A 27,382-nucleotide genomic window follows, 5' to 3' on the forward strand; every position below is an offset into this window, starting at 1 on the left:
CGACCCACGCCACAATGGTGGACGTCCGGACGTCCGCCCGCCCGTCGCGCCGACGTCCGAGAACACCCGACGTCCTCACGGGACGTCCGTATCCGACCTCCCCTGCCATAATGGCGGACGTCCCGGTCGCCCGTCGCGCACGTCCGACCGGACGTCCGCCATTAGAGATGCTCTTATATTTGTATATTGTGGAGATTAGAGAGAGGTGGGGTTGAGGAATGGCTGCCAGAACATGGTCAATAAGTAAATAGGCCCAAATGTAGGCCCAGTGGTCATTGAATTGATTTTTGATGGCCTTCCACTATTTACTTCACTAGGGTCGGGATTGTCTTAAATCTAAAATTAAAAAAAAAAAAATGGCTAAGAGAGATTTTTTTAATTGAAAAACCATGATTATTATTTCTAAACATATTACCAACATTTAAGAAAATGTCCCTATTCCATCCTATAGCCCTTAATCAAAATTATGGTTCTCACTAATAAACTCTAACTAGAAATCAATATATCAGGGAGAAAACCGTTTACTGCTTTAATAACCTTTTTTACAAGGTAAATAAGAAATATACCTTCTCAATATATCTATTCTTTTTGGAGATGCTCTTAGCCTTTTAGAGAGAGGAGGTGTGAGTTATGCCGAAAGTTCATCTTGAATATTAACCATTTGGTTCTAAAATGATCTAGAACTTAGTTAGGACTTAGGAGCATATTCTACCTTAGACATAGATATATCTATCATCTATCATAAAGCCCTTGATATTCTTTTTGAGGGAAAATAGAAAGATGAAGTGGCTTTTATTTTTTTATTTTATTTTGAATATTATCCAATAAAATGCTAGCTTCTTGAGGAAGTTTTGAAACAGTTTTAAATAGGGTCCTGCCATTAATTGAATCTGCATTTATGTATTATGGACTAATTTTCTGATTGCAAAACAGGGGGTGGTTCTGCTTGGAATCAGGCGATGACTCCGGCAACGACTCCAGTGAAGGAACAAACATATCAAATTAGCGAAAATCTACATAGAATATTTTGATTTATATATTTCTCAAACTTTGAAAAACTAAATATTAGTTTTAAATTCTATATTATGAAGCATGAAATAAAATGAAACATGAAAAAGATACTTACGGAGGCAGCGGCGGCGGTGCAGGCACTGCAACTCTGCAAGAGCCATCCGACGACACCATGGTTGGCCAAATAGACAGTTAAGCGGGATGAGAGGAAACCCGACGAGCACGGCGGTGAGCGTGGCGGCGTCGATTGGCAGAGAGAGGGAGGTAGTCCTAAATTAGGTATATATTATTATGGGTATATTATTGTGCCTTGAAAGTTAGATTTAACTAGGACTATTAATTAATTGAATTTAGTATATGCTTCATATATATTTTTCAAATTATTTTTTTTACAAAAGTTATAAGAGTAGTAGTATATGTTAATTGAGGAATGATCTGCGCTCAAATTGAGTGCCAGCATCTTGTCGTGTGGGTTTTAGTTTAACATCTATCTGCAAGTTTGAGATTTCTGAAATTTTAGGAGAATTGAGAAATCATCTCAATTCAAAGGAAAAAAACAATGAAACGAAATCGAGCAGATGTAATAGCATGAGATAAAGGAAAAAGAGCAGATTGATTAAGAAATAAGAGACAGTTTCATACTCCTAACATAAAAGGAATTAAGAAAACAAATACTTATATTACTATAAAACTGAAAAAATAAAAGAAAAAATGAAAAATAAAAAATGACAAGAAGAGGCGCTCACGCTTGCGCTCAAAATGAGCGCTTAGTAGCAGAGCAATCCTCTATGTTAATTAGCTTTATATTTGGATTAAAATTATAATTGTGCTATAGAGTTTAGTTTATCTTCTATTTATTTAGGTTTATTCCATATTTAAAGAATTAATCAATTAAGCAAATCTAAACAAATTATAATGTTGACATCATTATCATAGCATAATCAATTAAGCAAATCTAAACACATTATAATGTTAACATCATGATCATAGCATAATAATCTAGGATGTCGCGTTAGAATTGGGATCCCTTTGCGGCTGAATGCACAACGGGGTCCTCCAAAATTTTATACTTCATCTATTCCATGATAGTTGAATAGTATTTTTTTTGGGTTATTCCAAGGTAGTTGAGTCATTTCATATATTGACAAAAAATTTATATTCTCTCTGTTAGTGTTTGAGCTCGTCAAGATCGGATTGAGCTGGTGGAAGAATCAAGTCAGGAAATAGCCGTTGGGAACCGAAACAGAAACTAGCCGTTGGAAACGGTTATAACCGTTTTCGGCAAAAGGAAGCTGTTCGCCAAAAGGTGTTCGCCAGAAGGTGTTCGGCAAAAGGTGTTCGCCAAAAGGTGTTCGCCAGAAGGTGTTCGGCAAAAGGTGTTCGCCAAAAGGTGTTCGCCAGAAGCTGTTCGGCAAAGGCAGCTGATCGGCAAAGGAAGCTGATCGGCAAAGGAAGCTGTTCGGCAAAGGAAGCTGATCGGCAGAGGAAGCTGTTCGGCAAAGGAAACTGTTCGGCGGTTTTTCTTGATCGGTACTACTTAAGGAAGTTGCGATTCATTCCAGAACTAACAACAACAGAAATCAAAAGTGATAGAGAGAGAATTCAAGAGAGGAAGTGTTATCTTTCAGCTGTGCGTTTTTTAGCTCTCGAAGCAAGAAGTTTTCGGGCGAGTTGAGGGTTTTCCATCTTGTAAATTCTTGAGAGTTTTGAGTGCTCTTGTGTTTGTAATCTCTCGAGTGATCAATAAAGAAACACACCAGATTCTGCCCGTGGATGTAGGCTTACGCCGAACCACGTAATTCGCTTGTGTTCTTCCTTGCATCTTGTCATTTCATTAATTTCCTTTTCGATCGTCACAACCATAAGTTCGTTCTTCACAACGTGGCGCCGTCTGTGGGAACTTCAATCCACGAATTGATCGAGAAGGCACAAAGTTTTGGGAGTTCTTTCTTTGTCCTCAAGAAGGCGCTCAACCTGTTTGAATAATGGCTGCAGCAAGGTTTGATGTTGAAAAGTTCACAGGCCGAAATGATTTTGGCCTATGGAGGCTGAAGATGAAAGCAATCTTGATGCAACAGGGTTTATGGGAAACCCTAAATGGTGGAGGCAGTAATGGGGGGGAGAAGCCCGAGCCTGATGAAAAGGAGAAGGCAAAGGCTCAAGACAGAGAGTACAAGGCATATAGTACCTTGATACTCAACCTCAATGACAGAGTCCTCAGAGAAGTTTCAAAGGAGGAGACAGCGGCTGGAGTTTGGTCCAAGTTGGAGTCATTATACATGGCCAAATCTTTGGCAAATCGGCTGCACCTGAAGCAGAAACTTCTCACTTTCAAGATTGCTGATGGAAAAGGTGTGTTGGAACAGCTCGAAGAATTTGGGAAGTGCATCGATGATCTTGAGAACATTGATGAAGAGATTAAAGATGAGGACAAGGCTCTGATGTTGTTGAATTCCTTGCCACCAAGTTATGAGCATTTCAAGGATGCTATACTTCTTGGTAGAGAGTCCAAGATTGGATATGAAGAGGTGTACTCTGCTCTAAAGCTCAAGGAAATCCAGAAATCTAATCCAAAGTCCACTGAAATGGTGTCTGAGAGTCTGAGTGTTACTGATCACAAGAAGAATGTGAAAAGAAAGTCACAGAAGAAGCCATGGAAAACCAAGACAGCTGACTGGAAAGAGACCAGATCATGCCATCACTGCAAGAAACCAGGCCACATAAAGAAGAATTGTTGGGTTTGGAAGAAGAAGCAGGCCGAGGAAGAGAATGGCAAGAACAATGCTGATATTGCAGAAGAGTTGGTGGTCCCGGAGGCTCTGTGTGTGACTGAGGACATGGAAGAACTTCCATGGATCATGGATTCTGGATGTAGCTTCCACATGTGTCCAACTAGAAGTCATTTTGAGGAAATCAAGAATGCAGCTGGATCAGTTTTGTTAGGAAATGACCAGATATGCAGAATCAGAGGAGTTGGGTCCATCAGGCTTAGACTTCATGATGGCTCCATCAGGTTACTCACTGGTGTGAGGTTTATTCCAGAGATTAAGAGGAATTTGATCTCTATTGGAGTGTTGGATGCAGCAGGATATAATTGCATATTGTCTGATGGGATTATGAACATCGTCAAGAATGGTGATGTTGTTATGATGGCTGAGAGAAAGAGAAGCCTATACTATCTAAAGGCAAGTGTGGTTACTGGATCTGTGAATCTGGTATTAGACTTAAGAATGTGGCATCTCAGACTCGGACACTTGGGAGAAAATGGAATCAAAGAATTGGCCAAGAAGGAGCTGATTAAGCTGGAAAATCCCAATGAGCAGTTGGGTTTGTGTGAGCAATGTGTGCTCGGAAAGAGTAAGAAACTGCCCTATGGGAGAGGAATTCACAGCTCAAGGTCACCACTAGACTATGCCCACAGTGACTTATGGGGCCCAGCTACACCAGCTTCATTGGGTGGAGGTAGATACTTTCTATCCATTATTGATGATTTTTCTAGAAAATTATGGGTGTTTATCTTGAAGGAAAAGTCAGAGACATTCATGAAATTCAAGGAGTGGTGTAGGGAAGTGGAGGTGGAGAAAGGGTGTTCTTTGAAGTGTTTAAGAACTGATAATGGGCTGGAGTTTCTGAGTGGGGAGTTTGATTCTTTCTGCAAGCAGAAAGGTATGAAGAGGCATAGGACATCTCCATCTAATCCCCAACAGAATGGAGTCGCTGAGCGCATGAATAGAACCATCCTAGAGCGAGTTAGATGTATGCTCTTTGGCTCTGGAATGGCTAAGAGATTCTGGGGTGAGGCTGTGAGTATGGCAGCAGTTCTCATCAATAGAAGTCCTTCTTCAGCTATAGCTTTTGACACTTCTGATCAGAGATGGTATGGAAAGGCCATGGATTATTCGAATATGAAGATTTTTGGTTGTATGGCTTATGCACACATCAGGCAAAGTAAGTTGGAGCCAAGGGCCTTGAGATGTGTGATGATTGGATACCAAAGGGGAGTGAAGGGCTACAGGCTGTGGTGCATAGAGCCAGGAAATCAGAAAGTTATTATCTCTAGAGATGTGCAATTTGAAGAAAGTAGGATGCCATTTCTGGAAAAGGCTCAAGAGAGCCAGAGGTCATCTCATTCTGAGAAAGAACCAGAGCCTGAGAGGATGGTGGAGATGGGTGTTCCAGAACCTGAGGAGGCTGAGGAATCAGTTCAGGTGGAGGTTTCTGGAGCAGATAGAACTGCTGAGCCTGAACAGCAGATGGGAAATCATGGTGAGCAAGAAGAAGCAGGTGCTGATGTGTTGAACCCTGAGCAGCAGGATTTGGGTGACTATGTTCTAGCCAGAGATAGGGTCAGAAGAATCCCTAAACCATCTACAAGATACAGTGAAGAAGAATACTTGCTATATGCACTATGTGTTGCAGAAAACATAGAGTATGCAGAGCCTTCAAGCTTCAAGGAAGCTATGAGTTCTAAGGAGAGCAAGCAGTGGATGGAGGCTATGATAGATGAAATACAGTCCCTGATCAAAAACAAGACATGGGTGCTTGTGAAGAGACCTTCCACACAAAAACCAGTGAGTTGTAAGTGGATATACAAGAAAAAGTTGGAGGTTGGGAACAAGATTAGGTTCAAAGCTAGGCTTGTAGCTCGGGGGTTCACACAAGAGGAGGGAATAGACTATAATGAAGTATTTTCTCCAGTGGTAAAGCATGCCTCAATCAGAATTTTGCTAGCTATAGTTACTCAAAGAAGTTGGTTTTTGGACCAACTTGATGTGAAGACAGCCTTTCTTCATGGAGAGCTTGAGGAAACTATATACATGAATCAGCCAGAGGGATTTGTGATACATGGGAGTGAAGATAAGGTTTGTCTACTAAAGAAAAGTCTATACGGTTTGAAGCAAGCAAGTAGACAATGGCATATCAAGTTTGATGAACATATGCAGAGTATGGGATTTATAAATTCCAGATATGATAGTTGTGTCTACTTCAAATCAAAGTCTGAGGGACCTGCTGTGTATTTGCTATTATATGTAGACGACATCTTGCTTGCTGGACCAGATAGACAGGAGCTAGATAGGGTGAAAGCCTTATTGAAAAAGGGATTTGAAATCAAGGATCTGGGGAGTGCTAGCAAGATTTTGGGAATGGATATATTCAGAAGTGCAGATAAGAGGGTGTTGTGGTTGTCCCAAGAAGGCTACATTCAGAAAGTACTGCATAAATATCAGATTGACAAGAGTAGAACAACCTCAGTTCCACTATCACAACAGACTAAGCTGTCCAAATCACAATGTCCCAGAAATCAGCAAGAAGAAAGAGAGATGAGCCAGATACCTTATTCCAACATAGTTGGGAGTGTGATGTATATGATGATATGCACAAGGCCTGATATTTCTCATGCGGTAAGCGTGGTGAGCAGATACATGTCCTGTCCGGGAAGAGAGCACTGGTTGGCTTTGAAAGGGATTCTCAAGTATCTTAAAGGAAGTAGTGATCTGGGAATAATGTTCAAATCAGAGAATGAAGGAGATAAGGATAGCATTATTGGGTTTTGCGATTCAGATTATGCAGCTAACCTTGATAATAGGCGCTCACAATCTGGGTACATATTTACCTTGTTCGGCTCCGCGGTGAGCTGGAAGTCTAATCTCCAATCCGTAGTGGCTCTATCGACGACGGAGGCAGAGTATATAGCTCTTGCTGAGGCAGTAAAGGAAAGCTTCTGGCTTAGGGGTATAGTTGGTGATTTTGGGGTGAAGCAAGAGAATGTTGTGATCAAGTGCGACAGCAATAGTGCGATTTGTCTTTCGAAACATCAGACATATCATGAACGCAGCAAACATATAGACGTGAGGCTGCATTTCATTCGAGATGAGGTTGAGAAGGGTGCGGTGAAGATTGAGAAGGTCAGCACCGAGCACAATGCGGCTGATGCACTTACTAAAGCCCTACCGAGATCCAAGTTCCGACATTGCTTGGATTTGGTTGGGGTGGTCCGAAATTTGTAAGTATGGGAAGGAAGGTGGAACTGGTGGTGATGGATCTTAGATTGCTCAAAGGTGGAGGATTTGTTAGTGTTTGAGCTCGTCAAGATCGGATTGAGCTGGTGGAAGAATCAAGTCAGGAAATAGCCGTTGGGAACCGAAACAGAAACTAGCCGTTGGAAACGGTTATAACCGTTTTCGGCAAAAGGAAGTTGTTCGCCAAAAGGTGTTCGCCAGAAGGTGTTCGGCAAAAGGTGTTCGCCAAAAGGTGTTCGCCAGAAGGTGTTCGGCAAAAGGTGTTCGCCAAAAGGTGTTCGCCAGAAGCTGTTCGGCAAAGGCAGCTGATCGGCAAAGGAAGCTGATCGGCAAAGGAAGCTGTTCGGCAAAGGAAGCTGATCGGCAGAGGAAGCTGTTCGGCAAAGGAAACTGTTCGGCGGTTTTTCTTGATCGGTACTACTTAAGGAAGTTGCGATTCATTCCAGAACTAACAACAACAGAAATCAAAAGTGATAGAGAGAGAATTCAAGAGAGGAAGTGTTATCTTTCAGCTGTGCGTTTTTTAGCTCTCGAAGCAAGAAGTTTTCGGGCGAGTTGAGGGTTTTCCATCTTGTAAATTCTTGAGAGTTTTGAGTGCTCTTGTGTTTGTAATCTCTCGAGTGATCAATAAAGAAACACACCAGATTCTGCCCGTGGATGTAGGCTTACGCCGAACCACGTAATTCGCTTGTGTTCTTCCTTGCATCTTGTCATTTCATTAATTTCCTTTTCGATCGTCACAACCATAAGTTCGTTCTTCACACTCTCATACTCTACTTTCTCTTGTTCTCTATTACTTTATTCATTCTCTTACTTTGGTCTCTCATCTTTAACCTTTAACACATCAATTTCTTAATTTCCATGTCTAAAGAGGAAAACTAAATTGGATAAAGGGAGCATAAAAAAATACTTTAAAATTATAATTAACGAATTATATCATGATGCGAGTAACAACACCCCTTGTTGTGCAACCAACCACAACAGGGGATCCAATCCTGTCCCATTATGGTGGATCATAGTTTTGCTCTTGTCACATTGGGCGCTTAGATGCGGATTTTAAATAAACTAGTGATAACACCCGTGCTATGCACGACACATAAGATTTTCAAATAATGAAGATAAATATAAGAGGTGAATATAGGATGAAAATTGTAAACATATGAATACATATTTGTGTTGTCGTTTAGCTTGTGAATTAATTCGGAGAAAAAATATTGCAATAAAGAATTAAATCTCAATTTTAACCTAAATAAATGGAATGCAAACTATACTCTCTAGCACAATTCCAATTTAAATCCAAATATAAGGCTAATTAATATATAAATTTAATAATTTAATTATATATAAAAAAATTATTGATAGTGCACTATTTAAAATGTGTTTCAAAACTTCTTCAAGAAGCTAGCATTTTATTGGATTCATTATTTGTCCAATTGTTTTGCCTTCAAATATTAATTAATTAATTAACTATTTTCATGTCTAAAAATATTTTGGAAGACTTAAAATAAAATAAAGAAATAAAAGACACTCCATCTTTCCATTTTCCCTTAAAAAAGGACATCAAAGTCTTTTCACCCAACTTGCAATCTAGATTACACATAATGATGCTTGATTTTAATTAGATTGGTGGTTAGGTCTAAGATTGTGGCCTGATTGTTAAATTGTAATTGTGTTCTCAATTCAGTCAAGGCCACCAAAAGATAAATCAGATAAGAGAATTGTTTGGGTTAATATTCCGTTGACGATTGAAACTAACATATAACTATCATATATTGATATCAAAAGAAAACTAAAACCACTACATAAATTTTATGGGCTATTGCTCCAACCACCAATTGGTTTTAGGAGAAATCCATGGATTTGTACCATGATACTAGAGTGAGTTGCCGGCTGTGAGCCAAAATTAACTGATCTAACAGTATATTAGGATCGAAACCGAAAAAATGATTGCCCCACAAGGCCACAAGTATATCTGGATTTTAGATTTGGACCTTCGATCTTTTATCTTTATCCATTTTCTAGTAGGTCTCGGTCTTTTGTCAAAATGAGTATGTAATTCACTTTATTAAGGATATGAAAACAATGCTATATAATTGGCAATAATTTGGACTATAGATTTGGGCCTTCGGTCTTTTTTCTTTGTCAATTTTCTATTAGGACTCGGTCTTTTTATCAAAATGAGTCTGTAATTCACCATATCAAGGATATCAAAACAATGTTATACTATAATTTGATTAACATACTTTTGCAAGTCAAAGAGCTGATTCTGATCAATGCTAATGTATATTCAAATGGCGCCGAAGTTCTTACAAGACAAGACTACCAAAATAAGTTCACCATGTTTAAAATCATTTGTTTATATAAAAAAACGCTAATATAATGGAACACAATTAAATACTGCATCATAATTAAATTCATTTGTTTATATAAAGAACGCTAATTAATGGAATTGGAACACAATTAAATATTTCTCATAGATTATTACTCCACTATTATTACATCGGTTTTCTAGGACACAATACTAAGCGATTAATAACGGGTGGAGAGGTTAATAATGTTGTTTTGGGTATTGCCTATAAATTTATGCTCATTTAACAATTTATTTTTTTCCCTACTACTCCACTTTTTAACCCAATAAAAAAATAAACACCACTAAACCCCCTACCCTCTTCTCCCTTAAACCCTAGCTGCGCCTTTTCTCTCTCTCACAACACCTGCATCAACGAGTGCAATGGATATTGACGGAGACGGAGAAGCTAGACAAGTTCAGGTGCGCTTCGTAACGAAGCTACCACAGTCGTACAGAGTGCAGCAAGCTTCTATCTCCATACCTGCCAATCTCACTCGCTTTGGCCTCTCTGCACTCATCAACAATCTCCTCCTTACAAGTATTTATTTTCTTTGATCGTGTATTTGTTTGATTTTTTTTATGAATTTTGAAATTTGAGAGGAACCTTGTGAGTTCCGAGATTATAAACCTTGTTTGTATAATGCGGTGTTGAATTGCTTGTTGATTATGGTTTAATGTATCAGCGAGTGAGGATTGGACAACAGAGCCCTTTGATTTTCTTATTGATGGAGAGCTGGTTCGCATGTCACTTGAAGAGTTCCTCCTTGCCAAAGGCATTTCTGCTGTAAGTTCAGTTTTTTTACTTTTTGGCCTTAAGTTACTTCAGATGTACTGTACACTGCCAATTTTGATACTCCTATTTGGATATGATGAGATATGCTTACAGTTTAGGAATAAAAAGAGATTTTGACAATTTGGAGTTCTGGATTGATTGCTTTATTGGCACCAAGTTGTTTCATCAGACTGGATGTCCTCTCCTTTCATCAGTGTGTAGTGTTATATTTGGTAGTCTAATTAAGTAGCTTTTGTCAGTGTATTTCTGTTGTATTTGGGGGTTCAAATAAGTAGTATAGTAACTTATTTTGGGGGCTGATCAGCCACAGATGTCATTTGAAAGAAAATTTTCACTCAACTTTTGAGGTTTTAGACAATCACCTTCACGACCATTCACGATTTTGCTGATATAGGCAGTCCACTTTTGAATGATATATGCTAGTGTAGGCCGTACAAGTACAAGTAATAAACCTTAAACATGTTATGTTTTGTGGAAGACTAATTTTTACAAGCTGGACAAAAAATGATGGTATCTTCTTTTGAGTGCAGAAAAAATTATATTACCTATTTTCTTAAATGGATTGTCATTTCCCTGTGAGCCCCGTGAGACTGCATGATAAAACATTACAAATTTCGATAATGGTAAATAAATGTATGTTGTTTAGTTACTGATGATTTGTGTTCTTTTTATAGGAAAAAGTACTTGAGATTGAATACATTAAAGCTGTAGCTCCTAGGAAACAGGAGGAGCCTTCTTTGCATGATGACTGGGTCAGTGCGCTTGATGGTTCCAGTGATGGGTATGAATCTAAGTCATAGAAGAGAGTTCATTACATGTTATAGTTGCACTAAATGTTCCTGTAGCACACAAATTTTAGTATTTATATTTACCCACCTTAATGAAGTGATATGATTTTGAGAATTGTACACATCTATACACATGAGCAATGATTTGACTATTGCTCAATCAAATAGGTACATTTTGACCGGATGCTATGATGGTTTTGGAAGGTAACTTAATAAAATTGCCAACTATACCGATTATTATCTTTATCATTTTGTTTACTATAATTCCCTAATGCAATATTTTTTTGTCTATTGATTCTAGAATATGGAAGGCTGGAGGAATATGTACACATGTATTAGATGGGCATTCTGCCCCTGTCACTTCTGTGTGTAATTTGATGCCCAAAGGTACTAAGGGAGGTTCTTTCCTGTCCAGGACATTATTTTCTCCTCTTTTACTTTTCTACATTTTTTTACATTTACAGTTTAACAGGACTTTACAGAAAATTCTGATCACGTCTATGTTGTAAGTGCATTAGTTGAAACCTCCTATATAGGAGTAAAATTAATTTATTTTCACATCAGTTATGAAATGTTACTTCCAGAGCTGTATACAGGATCCTCCTTCTGATCCCTACTAACTCTTTTTTCTGCTCAATGCTCATCACAACTGTATTTGAGAATTTTGAGTGGCATAATCGAGCTTCTGGTATAAAAGCTCTACAAAGTCATTTAAACGACTTCCTGTTTTACTGTTAGGGCTTGAAATCATACCCTATGCATAATCTTCTACTTCCTGTGCCCCTTCATATATACTATATCAGCAACATTTAGAATTTTGAAAACTTGATCTATAGGATATGGAAGGATTCTTTATGACAATCATGGTGATTTATTTTGAACCATACCTATTTAATCTTTTTATGATCATTGAAAATGCTGTTTTCTTCTCCTTAGGTGACAGTATTGTTGATCAAGTTGTTGCTACTGGTTCGAAGGACAAGACGTTGAGGCTGTGGAAGGTATTAATCCATCTTCTAATGTGTCTCATATATGCTATTTTCTGTGAATGATTGCTGATTATTTCTCCTGCTGAAAGTTTGGTGAAGAGGATCCAATTGATCAACCAAAGAAGATAACCTCAGTTAAAATATTGTGGGGTCATACTGGTGCTGTTCAGAGCATTTCAGGGAAACCCTCTGGTGATATGGTATTTATTTTTGCTTCTTAGTTTCTTATTCATAATGATATAGTGCTTCCAATGACTTTGATCATTTCCCATGGTCTTCTTATTTTCTCCATAGGTGTGTTCTGGTTCTTGGGATTGTACTATCAACTTATGGAACACAAGTGCTAACGACACTGATGACTCAGTTTCAGTGAAGAAGAGGAAAAAGGGTGGTCAGGATGAGGAGGCTCTATCAGAGGTAGACCATTGTCAAGATAATATAGTTCTTGAAAAGCTATTGACTTGAACAGTTGTTGTGGAAAAAGTGTATATATGTTAAAGACATGAACTTACCTCCACCTCATTAACCATCCTTCCCTGCTGAATCTGAAATTTGATCAGGGAATTGCTAAAAAATGTTAATTGATGATGGTAGGTTGTGTATATGGCGGGAGGTTATCTGAACCAGAAAATCTTATTAGTAATTTTGTTATGCAGTGGTATTTATCTGTATTCACCTATAAATTTATGGTCATTTTAGGTGTTGGTTTGAACAATTTTTGTCTCATCTGCTGTCCTAAGTTGGCAATTACTCCCTCCTTCCCACAAGAATATGCACTCGTTCCTTTTTAGTCCGTCCCACAAGAATATGCACTTTCCAATTTTGAAAACTCTTTTCACTCTAATGAGGTGGGACCCATTCTCCACTAATAATACTTTAATTACTTTTTCTCTGTATCTCTCACTTACTTTTCCAATTTTGCATTAAAACCCATCCGAACCCAAAGTGCATATTCTTTGGGGACGGAGGGAGTAGTATTTTTGGAATAGGTGAAAAGGATGGCTATTTAATAGGTTGGTTTAAACAGTATCTATCAGTCCTCATGTTCGCACAACTGTGGGTGCTGGGTTCAAATTATTCAGTGGCAATGGTAATTATCATCATTGAGGGAGTGTGTAATAAATGGAATTAAAAATTTTAATGGGGTTAGGGTAGTGAATGAAAATAGATGAATCATTATCCTATTTTGATTTTGGGGATTTCAAAATATACATTAGTGAGATCGATTTTCTCTTGATCCCAGTTCCCTAGTTTGATTACATGCAAATAACCACTAGTCTTAGTAAATTCCTTCTAGCGGCGACCCCCCAAAATATATGATCATCTTCAAAAATTTTAAAATCTTGTATATATCGTGTGTTGAGATATCCCACACCTCACTGCATGTGATGTAGTTTGTCATATTTTTGTACAGGGTGAAGCGTTGACAACACTGGTGGGACATACGCAGTGTGTATCTTCTGTTGTCTGGTTGCAACATGAAACAATTTATTCAGGCTCTTGGGATCATTCTATCCGAAGATGGGATGTTGAGACAGGGAAAGACTCTTTCAACATGGTGAGTGAGACTTTACTATTCCCTACCTCCGTTTGCCTCTATTAGCCTGGTAATTATGTTGATAGTCTTAAATCTTGATAAGTGTAGTACTTATTCATAATTATGTTCATTTTGAAGGCCTGTATATTTTTCATTCAATTCTTCTATAGTACTAGTATCTAGCTTAATGTTGCTAATGGTTCTTATTATTTATTTAATACTGTATCTCATTTTACTTGAGAAACTATATCGCAAGACATTTGCACTATTAATTTTGCGTGAAAAAGGTGTTCTGTTGGCAGAACATTTTGTAAATCTTTTATGCAATGGGTTCTACTTTTTTCAAATAAGATATTGTCTGCAAATGGATTCATTATTGTCAAGTACTCCAATTGATAGCATTTTACTTTTTCTGCTTAGTCCTGTGGCAAGGCTATAAACTGTCTTAGTATTGGAGGTGAGAGTTCTGCCCTTATTGCTGCTGCTGGTTCTGATCCTGTTCTTCGAGTATGGGATCCTCGCAAACCTGGAACTTTGTCTCCTATATTCCAATTCTCATCACATAATTCTTGGATATCTTCTTGCAAATGGCATGATAAATCATGGTATCACTTAGTCTCTGCATCATTTGATGGAAAAGTGATGCTGTGGGATCTGAGAACTGCGGTATGTTGTCACTTATGTTCCTTCTATATCATGCTAGTAGTATTTCACACTTAGATTCTGAATCATCTATCTTCTGCAGTGGCCATTGGCTGTAATAGACTCACATGGAGACAAGGTACTTCAAATCTTGTGTCCATTTACGAATCTTGTTTTAATAAAAGTACTCCCTCCGCCCACAAAAAATAGGACACTTTCATTTTCTGCACTCGTTTTTAAAAAATGATAATAAATAGTTAAAGTGGAGAGAAGAAAAGTAAAAGAGTGAATAATGTAGAGAAGTCTCTTGTCTATATTATTCTCTCTCTTACTTTTCTTTCTCTCCACTTTAACTATTTATTATCATTTTTTCAAAACGAGTGTAGAAAAACAAAATGCCCTATTTTTCGTGGAAGGAGGGAGTATATTGTTTCTAAATGATATATTATCAATTCAGGTTTTGTGTGCTGATTGGTGGAAAGGTGATAGTGTGATTAGTGGTGGTGCTGACTCCAAGCTTTGCATTTCCTCTGGAGTACCAGTGCTGTGATCAGGTATTTCTTTGTCCATTTCTGAAGTGGACTGTGCACCTGATGCGAATTAAGAACTCAATTATTGTTAGGTATTTGTGATGTGAACATATTATTTCTATCTGGTGTTGAATAGGAAGCCTTATTGTAAAACTCTGGAATTGTGGTTTTATGCATGTTCTGATAGACATTGTTCTGTTTCCAAGACCAACAGGAGTAAACTGACATATGCCCACTACTGACCTCAATCTCACTTGCAAGTAATAGTCATTACATTTTTTTAAAAAGTAATAGTCTTTGTTGGAACAGACATGTCCAAAATATTAAGTAAAAGATTGATTTATATATGAATGCATTTTTATATCTATTTCCAGAAAACTTAATTCTAACCACATATGTGCTTCCACCAAATTTCTACCCTAGAACAGTTGCAGCTCCATCATCTTTGTATCTTAATCTCCTAGACCATGCTGTCTCATACCTTACACAATTCTAACTAGTCCTCAACATGCAGTCTTTACCAATAATTGATAGAGTAAAAAAAGCAAATAAATGGTACAATGAAAATTTAAAAAATAAAAGGTGTAACAAGTTAAAATTAGAAATAAACAGGAATTCTTGGAAGCTTCTTGTCAGTCTCATATATTATACACTGCCTAGTGCCTAGCTTAAAGCTGAAATAAATTCTTTCCTGCCTTCTTTCCTACCCCATATTTATTCAATGGGCATTTTTTTTGAGTGACTAATTTTTGCAATGATGGTTCCCAATTCTGCCCTTTATTTTATTGATCTCCATGGTTCCATCTAATTCTCTCTGCTAAATGCATTTGTACCAACCAACCAAACTAAATAGCTGCAGGCTGGGTCGTTACTGATGCACATCTATTCTCTGCCCTCTTGTGTATTTGTTTTGGAAAGAACCATATCTTGAATATGACTCCTGAATCAAAATCTATGATATAGTTTGGATGAAGAGTTCATATTGGCGACATTGTTGAGCTAATCTTATGCTAATTTATATATTTCAGGCCCGCATTGTTCCCTTTGCATCCAGAAGCATCTAATTCCTCCCTAAATCCTAAGAAAGAATTGTATGGCTGTACTCAGCGATCATGGTAACCTGATTGCAGAGTTCTTGCAGAAAGAAGTCGAAACTTGTGCTCTCAGCAGTCATGATGCTGGACTAGTTGAGCTTGCAACGCAATTAGTTTGCCAGGGTGCCCTGAGTGGTCATAAGTCATGCCGTGTACCATGGCTACTGAATGATACATCATTCTCTAATTAAGTCGATGTAAACTAGACAATAACTTATTTGAGCTTTATCTATCACTCCCCAATCATATAAAGGTGCTATACTGTTCAAAACGATTTTGAGTAGGAATACAAGATAGGAGTAGCCTTGTTTATTGTTCATTTTGCATTACTATTTAGTAGTAGATGTTGCATGTGGAATATTTCATTTGGTTTCTGCATGATTGTTACGCGATGAACTGGTGGTGGATTTGTAACAAGGTTTTTTGGAACTAGAATTATATTAATTCTACTCGAATTGAACTATAACCGTGGGATGGGGGTGTTGTTTTACCGAAAACCTACCAATGCTATACTGTAATATCTTGATAAATACTAATTTTAACCAACAAAATTCATATAACGGCTTGTTCAGACTATAGAGCATGCTACTTTTGTTTAGATTGTCTACACTTACGTTTATAATATCCAACTAGCAACTTTTCCAATATTTTTACGATGTTTCACTTCACATGATCATCGAAACAATAATTAAATTATATAGAACTACGAATAATCAAATTTGAGAAGAAATATGAATTATTGAATTAGTTCCGGTAAAAAAAAATTAATACTACAAAAATACAATGAACGTGGAGAATCTGCAATAGTATACTCCAGAAGTGTTGCGAGTTACCGAATTATAATACGCATCGGAGATGGAGCACTACCCTAACCGTGGGCATATCCAAATCAATGTGTATAGCAGCATAAGGTGTTATTTATTCACAAACTTGTGTTCACCATAATGGTCTTTAATCATGATGTAATTTATGTCGATGCAACCAATTTAGTACACCACTCTTCTTCGTATCAATGTATCAACTCATTTGAACTCACACGCACAATATGTTGAAATCTACTTTAGAACACATAAATTATATATGTAATTTTATAGAAGTTGTCAACATGTCTTTTATAATTTGCTTTTGATACCTTCTTGCAAGGATCACATCATAGATTTATATCGATTATTGATGGTTGTGTCTTAGATGACAAAAGGAGCATGCGCCCGCTAAAAACATGGAAGCCACTATATTATTCGATGATTATTAAGCAAAGGTGGTCAAGTGAAAACATAAGCCATATTTCGATTTTCGTGTGGAGAATGATGGTAAAGAGATTACTGATGATGAGACCGGCCCTAGAGAATGATGACAATGAGAGGCGAGCATGGCCAAGCCAAAAAGGTAAGTCAAGCAAGAGAATTATGTAAACTTTGATTCCCAACTCAACTTAAATACTATGACTAACTTTAGAAGTTTAAGGTGAGCTCAAGTTCTTTCGATTTATTTCTCTTTCCCCATCATTTCATGTACGGTAGAATTGTACAACTCTAATTCAAAAAACCAATTTTATTCTTCTTTATCGTCTTACTTTCAATTTACTATACTCATTGTCTTGTTCAAAATTTTATTTTATACACGTTAAAATTGTATATTCAAAAACTTCAAAATTATTAGCAAAAACATAAAAGAAAATCTGGAAAATTGTTGAAATTGGAACTGCCAATAAACGTTAAAAAAATTGGCGATTTCAAACCGAAACCCAAACCGCCACTTTGCTTCACGGGCCGATCACGGTTCAACAATCGCCATAATCGGAATCATGAACCGAGGTATCTAGGTATAACCCAATAAAAAAGATAATAACTGCACTGTGACCCTCTATCGTACATTATACTATTCACCTTATTGTGTAATTATCATTGAGTAAATTTTAATTATGAATTATTGTTGTACTACTACTTTGTAACTAGCTTGATCAAATGAGTGCCTCATATTTTAGAATCCCGATTTCAGTTTCTTTAATACTAGTATAAAATTGCAAGCTGAACTCAAATGATCTATTATGTACTTATAGCTCAATTAGCACTTTTATTCTGAAATAATAAAAAATACACTAAATTAATGAAATAGTATTTCCTCCGTCCAATAATAGATGTCACACTCTCCTTTTTAGTTTGTCCCACAAAAGATGTCGCATTTTCTTTTTTGAAAAAAGTTTCCTCCCACATTAATATATATATATATATATATAGTAGTGATCTATGGCAAATACCCCTTAACCAAATAACTAGAGAACAAATCATAGCCACAAGATCAAAAAAATCAAGGGCTAGTATTAATTTTCGAATTTAAGGAAAAATTAGTTCCCTCCATCACAAATTTACTCCATAATAACAAAGCGGGGGTATTATGGTCATTGCATAGCCAAAATCAAGTTTGAGAAGAGTGGCGACGAGCTTGCCGGCGAGGGATGCAGCAGCAGATGTAGGCATGGCGATAGGAGCGGGGACGGATATTGCAATAGAGACAGCAGATTACGTTCTGATGAGAAGCAGCTTGGAAGACGTGATCACGGCTATGGATCTGTCGAGGAAGACGCTGCAACAGATTCGTGTGAATTACGTGTTTGCAATGGCGTACAATGTAGTTGCGATCCCAGTAGCAGCCGGGCTTCTATCTCCCTCTCTAAAAATCAGGCTGCCGCCGTGGGTCGCCGGCGATTGCATGGCACTGTCATCTGTGAGTGTTGTGTGTTCATCTCTGCTGCTCAGGAGATATAGAAAACCAAGGCTTACAACTTTACTGGAGATCAGCGTAGAGGACTAATAATAGTCAAGTAGAGAGAGAAACAGAGTTGCCAGTTTTATTGGGATTGTATTCTTGTCTTTTAGAATATAAATGAGATAGATGTATTCATCCAAAAATTATAAAATTTTCTCATGTCAGACTATATGTCAAACTAACCACATTGACACTATCTTTTGTAAACAAGAGTGAAGTAAAATCATAATAAGAGTGATGTGTTTTGTGAACAAGAGTGAAGTAAAATCATAATAAGAGTGATGTGTTTTGTGAAGAGTGAAGTAAAATCATCATAAGAGTGATGTGTTTTGTGAATAAGAGTGAAGTAAAATCATAATAAGAGTGATGTGTTTTATGAACAAGAGTGAAGTAAAATCATAATAAGAGTGATGTGTTTGTGAATAAGAGTGAAGTAAAATCAAAATTTGAGTGATGTGTTTTGTGAACAAGAGTGAAGTAAAATCATAATAAGAGTGATGTGTTTTGTGAACAAGAGTGAAGTAAAATCATAATAAGAGTGATGTGTTTTGTGAATAAGAGTGATGTGTTTTGTGAACAAGAGTGAAGTAAAATCATAATTAGAGTGATGTGTTTTGTGAACAAGAGTGAAGTAAAATCATAATAAGAGTGATGTGTTTTGTGAACAAGAGTGAAGTAAAATCATAATTAGAGTGATGTGTTTGTGAACAAGAGTGAAGTGAAATCATAATTAGAGTGATGTGTTTTGTGAACAAGAGTGAAGTAAAATCATAATAAGAGTGATGTGTTTTGTGAATAAGAGTGATGTGTTTTGTGAACAAGAGTGAAGTAAAATCATAATTAGAGTGATGTGTTTTGTGAACAAGAGTGAAGTAAAATCATAATAAGAGTGATGTGTTTTGTGAACAAGAGTGAAGTAAAATCATAATTAGAGTGATGTGTTTTGTGAACAAGAGTGAAGTGAAATCATAATAAGAGTGATGTGTTTTGTGAACAAGAGTGAAGTGAAATCATAATAAGAGTGATGTGTTTTGTGAACATGAGTGAAGTGAAATCATAATAAGAGTGATGTGTTTTGTGAACAAGAGTGAAGTAAAATCATAATTAGAGTGATGTGTTTTGTGAACAAAAGTGAAGTAAAATCATAATAAGAGTGATGTGTTTTGTGAACAAGAGTGAAGTAAAATCATAATAAGAGTGATGTGTTTGTGAATAACAGTGAAGTAAAATCATAATAAGAGTGATGTGTTTTGTGAACAAGAGTGAAGTAAAATCATGCTGAGACATAAATCAATTATAATGAAACAGTACAATATCAATCCAGCATCAGACATGACAATGTTTTATTGAAAATACTGAAATAAACCATTTTATTATAGTATGGGATTACACGAATCATGTCGTAATAAACTCAAGGAGAACAAGCTCATCTCCATCTATAACCCATTAACAATTTGGAATCGTAACTAAATTAAATCAAATTAACATAAGTTTTCACTTATTAGTTAAATAATCGGTGATGTTGCTGCTTTGGGACTCAACGACGTCGTTATATCCTGAAAAACCTTGAGCCTCTTATCCACCACCTTCTTCTTCTTCTTCAACACATCGCTCTCACCTCCCAAAACCGCCGCCATTATCGCATCCTCAAAATCCTTGCTATTCGGCAAAACATCTGCCCAATTATCCTCCTTCACGTCAGCGGCAGAAAATGGAGCGGAGACCCTGCATCCAAATAGCCTAATTGTTGCCATGGATGAGCGATTGATCAAATCAATTAGGGCGCCACTGCTGCTGAAGGACCATCTGCTAGAAGACATGAGCTCATGCTCATCCAACGGCTTCAAATCATTACCTCGCTGCCAATGCTGCACCGCCCTTAGATTCCTCCGCCGCCCGAAAGCTCATGCCGGCGAATCCAGCTATCTCCGCTCTCCTGAGTGTGATCACCGCCGTGAAACGCCTCCACTTCGGCGCCGCGGAGAAGATGAAGAAGAACGAATCGCGTATGAGCTTAATTTCATAATGTGATTTCCAAAAATACCCTTGGCCTATTTTATATTATTAAAATAAATAATATTTGTACCATTTATTTGTGTGGCTGAGATTTGTTCTCTAGTTATACACTTAAAATTAGTTATATCTTTATCACTAACCTATATATATATATGGGGGAGCATTAAGCTCCTATTGTCTTCTTAGTGTTAAGTTCCAACATAATCTCAACCATTAAATTAGAAGTGTGGAGGTCCAGATGATGATTAAATAACTGACCCCGTGTTACATTATTAGTGGTAATTTGTACATTATGAGGGTATAAGAGTAAAATGCACTGGATGATACACGTTTCAAAACGGAAGGTGCGATAATTAAGCGGGATTTTCATAGACCTTCCATCTGCTCACTCTCTCTCTCTCACTCCAAACGTCTCATCCCATCAACCCACGATAAAAAATCTTCTCCCCCATTTCAAACCCGCTGAAAACCCTAGCCGCTGCTCACTTCGAAGACACACCACCATTACCGTCGATTTTTGCCGTGAAAAGCACCGTTGGTCGACGATTCACAGTTCTAGTGTGATTCCTTCGTCGCGCGCCGCTCGATTTGCAGTCGACAACAAGACGGGTTTCTAAAGTTCCGATTTTTGGTAAGAGACACTTCTGTATCGTCGATTTTCGCCATTAAAACACCACATAGTCGACGATTCACAGTTTTGTATCTACCAATTTCATGTTTTGCACAAATGTTTGTTTGATATTTTATGAAAATCATGAATTGGTGTTCATTTGTTTTAAGGTTTTGACCATTATTGAAGTTTTTAGTTGATTACTGATTTAGATTTGTGTTTTGTTCGATTTAGTTGAGGAAACCGTCCAGATTTTGGATTGTGGTTGACTGACAGTGGTTTGAATAATGTACTAATCAGTGTTGTACTAAATGATTTCACGATTTTGCACAAACGTTTGGTCGATTTATCTGTAAATCATGAAATGGTGTTCACTTGTTTTAGGGTTCTGTCCATTATTGAAGTTTTTAGTTGATTACTGTTTTAGATATGTGTTTTGATCGATTTTGTTGATGAAATCTTACTGATTTTGGACTGTGGTTGACGGGCAGTGGTTTGAATAGCCGATATACAAAGATATGTCGAAGAGAGGGAGGCCTTTTAAGAGTCAACCCACCCAAAATGCAGGTGAGTAATGTCTTGGTTTCCTGTTTTTGCAGAATTACATTATTCTGCATATGTATTCGCCGTTTACTTATACATTTTGGTAGAAAGATGTGTTCATTATGTTGGTTTAAAACGTGCATGTATTGTTTTGAAGGAGAACTTTCTGTCCAACATGTTTTTTTTGCTGTAATTGCTTACTTGATTTTATATCATTCGTACATTGATTGATTGCTTTTGTACCTTATGGATTGACATGGATTTCAACATTGCATTACATTTATAAGAGACATTATTTATACCCTCTTATACATTGTTCATATAATTCTTGTAATAGAGTGAATGTTGTATTCATCTGTGCATTATTTGCTTGTTGTTGTACATTATTTATTAAGTAATATGCATTACATTAGATTAATGTGATACATTATTGATACCGCCTAGGCTGCATTTGGCATTTGTATTCATAGAGTAGTTGTACATTATTGTAGACAATTGTGTACATTATTTTTAATTCACCTGTGCATTATTTGCTTGCTTGTGTACATTATTTATCAAGTAGTATGCATTACATTAGAATCATGTGATACATTATTGATACCGTCGAATTTAATTCCTTGCTTGTTGGACAGCAGCGAAACAGCCTAGGTTGGACTTTGAGGAAACTGTTGATGATGTTATTCCTATTGCAATAGCACAGAAGTTTCGACAGAGATTGGCCGAACAAAAGGCAGAGACAAGTACAACACAAGAAGAGGTAGAACATAGGAAACCTAGGGGGAAGAAAGTCGACCATCTGTACTGCCGACGGACCCCAACATAGTTATTTAATATATATTTCTTACTAAGTAATGTACGAATATAGTATTTTAATGTATGTTTTTTCTGATTCTGTTTGTGATCAGATGATCAACCATGATTCGAGAAACTCTACAATACTGAAAGATATAGAGAAAATATTGACATTTTTTATTTTGTTTTCCAGATATATTATTTTTTATGCTGATGTACATTATTTAGTAGTTAAGTATTACATCGTTTTGGAGTTTTCCTACTTTATAACTTTATCTCTACTATTATTATGTTATAAGTTTACTATATACGTTTGACCCATGGATTGGTAAACCCAAAGGGCATGAATTCAAGTTCCCTTTAACATAATTCTCTGCAATGTGTACATTATTCACTGTTACGAATGTACATTTATAGATACTATTGATACATTATTTACTGTACCAAATCTGAAACACACATTAAAAAACAAAATTTAATTCATGTGGTGGTACCATACCCTAGCCCCATGGATTGATAAACTCTAGGGAAATGAATCAAACTTCATGCCCTTGGTGATGGTTTCGTTTGTGAGTGGGTACTACAACCTAGCCCCATGGATTGCTAAACCCAAAGGGCATGAATTCAAGTTCCTTTCAAAATTATTCTCTTCAATCTGTACATTATTCACTGCTACAAATGTACATTATTAGATACTATTGGAACATTTTTTACTTTACCAAATATAACACACACATTAAAAAATAAAATTTAATTCATGTGGTGGTACTATACCCTAGCCCCATTGGTTGCTAAACCCAAGGGGAATGATTCAAACTCCCTGCCCTTGGTGATGGTTTCGTTTGTGAGTGGGTAGTACAACCTAGCCCCATGAATTGCTAAACCCAAATGGTATGAATTCAACTCTCGCTAAACATTAAATACTTACACAAGTACATCATTAAGTATTACGCATGTACATTAAAGGCCATTTGACGTACATTATTTAGTTCTACTTAGCCTAAACATTATTCCTTTAAACACGTACATTATTTAAATTTTCAGACGATACATTATTAGATATTAGGCGTACATTATTTCTTGTAAAAGACATATGCATTACTCAGAAACTGACGAGAATATTGAACTCCTATTTCTCCAATATTTTTTAGCGAAAAATAGTTAGAATTGGAGTGAAATCTATGAATCATAGAAAGAAATAAGCATATTGTGATTTAATAAAGGAAAAAACATAAAAGATAAGTAAATATGCAACAGAAGGCGTGAATCATGAAAATGCAATAACTGCTGATTTTTTACTACTCCCCTAAATGCCCTTTTCAAATTTTTTTTATTAATTTATTAAATTCATGTGGCATAAAAATCAGTCATTAGATCTTCAAATTGTGGGGCTGAGATTTAGGGAGAATGTTGAACAATAATTAGAAAAATGATATGAATACATATATATAGGGATGCAATCATATTCTTTTGTAAATATGGTTCATTCTTCCTTTTTAATCCTAGCCCCATGATTTGAAAATCCGATGGCCAAAAATCAAGCTGATTTTGATTATTAAAATTATTAAATTAATAGGAAAAAGGTCATTTTTGGTATAGGATTAAGATTCAGTTATGGTAGTTTCCATGATTTCCTCCCTCAATCACCAGCCAAAATACGTTGGAAGATTACATCCCTATTACACGCCAATGTTAATCACTCTCTACCAGAATTATCATCGTCTTCTACATTGAATACGTCTGCAATTTTTATTTTCTCGTCCCATAACAATTTATTGAGAGATTATATCTCTGAATTATCATTGCAAAACCTCTTTTCCATTGAAGATATCTGCAATGTTTGATTGTCGTCGCGAATCCTCTTTTCCATACAACACGTCTGTTTTTTTTTCATTATCGTCTCCATTTTTCGAGATTTCACTCATTCTTGTTTCATTCATGTCAACAATGGAAGAATGTTATACATTCAGTTACTTAATTGATTATTCACCAATTTTGGTAGAAAGTTATTGTATTAGTCGTGTAATTGACATCTATGGTTTTCTGTATTTGTTTGTGATTAGTTCATCCTTGTATTCAGATTTATTTTTCATCGATTGTCGTTTTATTTTTATGAAATCATCTAACATTTACAGTTTTTTGTGTTTTCTTTTCCTGAGTTACATCTTGTAAATTTTCGTCATTTACAGTTTTAATGTGTGTTTTAGATTTGGTACAGTAAATAATGTACCAATAGTATCTAATAATGTACATCTGTATAAGTGAATAATGTACAGATTGAAGAGACTAATGTTAAAAGGAACTTGAATTCATTCCCTTTGGGTTCAACAATCCATGGGGCTAGGTTGTAGTACCTACTCACAAACGGAACCATTACAAAGGGCAGAGAGTTTGAATCATTCCTCTTGGGTTTAGCAACCCATGGGGCTAGGTTAGAGCACCACCACATGAATTAAATTTCATTATTTAATGTGTTTAAGATTTGGTACAGTAAATAATGTACCAATAGTATCTAATAATGTGCATTGATCAGTGAATACTGTACAAATTGAAGAAAATAATGTTGAAAGGAACTTGAATTCATGCCTTTTGGGTTCAGCATTCCATGGGGATAGGTTGTAGTACGCACTTACAAACGGAACCATTACGAAGGGCAGAGAGTTTGAATCATTCCCCTTGGGTTTAGCAACCCTTGGGTTTAATGTGTTTAAGATTTGGTACAGTAAATAATGTACCAATAGTATCTAATAATGTGCATTGATCAGTGAATAATGTATAGATTGAAGAGAATAATGTTGAAAGGAACTTGAATTCATGCCCTTTGGGTTCAGCAATCCATGGGGATAGGTTGTAGTACCCACTCACAAACGGAACCATTACAAAGGGCAGAGAGTTTGAATCATTCCCCTTGGGTTTAGCAACCCATGGGGCCAGGTTATAGCACAACCATATGAATTAAATTTCATTTTTTAATGCGTTTAAGATTTGGTACAGTAAATAATGTACCAATAGTATCTAATAATGTGCACGGATTAGTAAATAATGTACATATTGAAGAGAATAATGTTGAAAGGAAATTGAATTCTTTCCCTTTGGGTTTAGCAATCCATGGGGATAGGTTGTAGTATCCACTCACAAGCGGAACCATCAATAATGTATCACATTAATCTAATGTAGTATATACATCCTTTGACATGCATAATGTATAAAATCAAGCAATTAATGTATACTCATATGTTAATAATGTAACTAAATAAAGAATTAATGTACACATAAAAAACAACAACCATACAATTACAACAAATGGTGAACGCTGCGCAATTGCTATCGGACCAATATCATCCAACATCTCTTCGTAGTCTACCCTTGGTAGCTTTGATGCTGTGTAAAAGACGGTTTCAAAATTTTAGAGTGTAATATAGCATAATATTGTACACGCAACATCAATTAATGAATATGTCATCACATATAATGTAGTACATTAGTAGCAAATAATGTAACAATTAACTGAATAATGTAACCTAATATGTGTAATAATACAATAGAGACTACTATACCCTAGTCCATGGATTGCTAAACGATTTGTCCAAAATAAGACACAGTAATGTATTACATTAATCTACTGTAATGAACACTTCTTGCTAAATAATGTACAAAAACAAGCAAATAATGCACAGATCAATAAAACACCCACTTAATTCCAAGATTTCTTTGGAATCAATTGATACAACATATCACAAACACATAATGGACAACACTGCTTACAGTAATGTACACCTATTCCATTTATACAAACGATAAGTTCAATAGATTACTTAATAATGTACAACAACAAACAAATAATGCACTAATTTAGGGGAACTAATAGATGTAGCTTAAACCAAAAACTTATACACCACTGCGTATACACCACTGCCTACTATAATGTACAAGTTCTCGATGAATACAAATGGCAAATGTAAGTGGAGGTGCCCACGGTTCGTAAATCGCCGGTTCCGAACCGGAACCGCCGGTTCCGGTTTTGAGAAAGGCGGAACCGGAACCGAACTGTGAGGCTATTTTACGGTTCCGGTTCAAAAATCGGCGGTTCCGGTTCCGGCGGTTTTTTCAGGTTTTTTTTCTTTCTCCTTTATGTAATTTGAAATTTTGGAATTATACAATAAATTGGAACAAGACAATGAATAATTTAAATTGAAATAAGACGAATAAGGTGAAAATCATATCAATTTTATTGAATTTGAGTTGTAACGGACAACGATACATTACAATTTACAATACATATACAAGTATACAACAATGCGATATAATTTACAAGTGTCGTCAGAACATAAATAAAAAAACATGAAATAGGGGGAAAAATGAAAAAAATGAAAAGGTCTAGAGCTCAACTTAAACTTTCAAAGTTAAACTTTAAAATTTAAGTTGAGTTGCCTACGTATCCATAATTTTATTGAGGAATCAAAGCCCACGTAGTTCTCTTACCTTGCTTACCTTTTTGGTCGGCCGTGGTCGCCATTCACCGCCCCTCGTCATTGATATTGTTGAGCGTCCTCGCTTCCGACCTCGTCATCGGTGGAAAAGTCTTCACCATCACTCTCTACACGGAAGTCGAAATCCGGCTCTTGTGCTCTCATGTCAGCCTTTGCCCAATCATCAAGTAACATAGTGGCTTCCATATTTTTGGCGGAGAGACTGCACCTTTTGTCGTCTAGGACACAACCGTCGACACTAAAAGCTTACTCAACGGCGACGGTGAAAGAGGAAACGGTGAAAATCTCCTTAGCCATTATCGAGAGTATTGCAAACTCTTTGGCATGTGTTCCCCACCAATCAAGAACGTCAATTTGTTGAGTATGAGGACCTGCATCTTGAAAAATAGAGCGCGATTCCAAATATATATC

The 27,382-nt window shown here is 36.5% G+C and overlaps 1 protein-coding gene across 1 annotated transcript; it reads left to right on the forward strand.

Moving 5' to 3' along the window:
* The first annotated feature begins 9,663 nt into the window (after positions 1 to 9,663).
* Positions 9,664 to 16,080, forward strand: LOC121809460 (ribosome biogenesis protein WDR12 homolog). Its single transcript, XM_042210094.1, has 13 exons — positions 9,664 to 9,919; positions 10,065 to 10,165; positions 10,849 to 10,955; positions 11,131 to 11,166; positions 11,264 to 11,349; positions 11,899 to 11,963; positions 12,041 to 12,151; positions 12,246 to 12,368; positions 13,366 to 13,509; positions 13,909 to 14,154; positions 14,234 to 14,269; positions 14,588 to 14,684; positions 15,689 to 16,080. The coding sequence occupies exons 1-12, from the start codon at positions 9,763 to 9,765 to the stop codon at positions 14,678 to 14,680; spliced, it is 1,305 nt and encodes a 434-aa protein (XP_042066028.1). The 5' UTR covers positions 9,664 to 9,762; the 3' UTR covers positions 14,681 to 14,684; positions 15,689 to 16,080.
* Positions 16,081 to 27,382: the final 11,302 nt, after the last annotated feature.

Source organism: Salvia splendens, chromosome 6 (genome assembly GCF_004379255.2).
Source record: "Salvia splendens isolate huo1 chromosome 6, SspV2, whole genome shotgun sequence".
Taxonomy (NCBI): Eukaryota; Viridiplantae; Streptophyta; class Magnoliopsida; order Lamiales; family Lamiaceae; genus Salvia; species Salvia splendens.

Coding starts and splice junctions, on each gene's coding strand:
- LOC121809460 (XM_042210094.1), top strand. CDS start 9,763: ATGGATATTGACGGAGACGGAGAAGCTAGACAAGTTCAGGTGCGCTTC. Junction 10,956..11,130: donor CTTGATGGTTCCAGTGATGG/GTATGAATCTAA, acceptor TCAATCAAATAG/GTACATTTTGACCGGATGCT. Junction 11,964..12,040: donor AGACGTTGAGGCTGTGGAAG/GTATTAATCCAT, acceptor TCCTGCTGAAAG/TTTGGTGAAGAGGATCCAAT.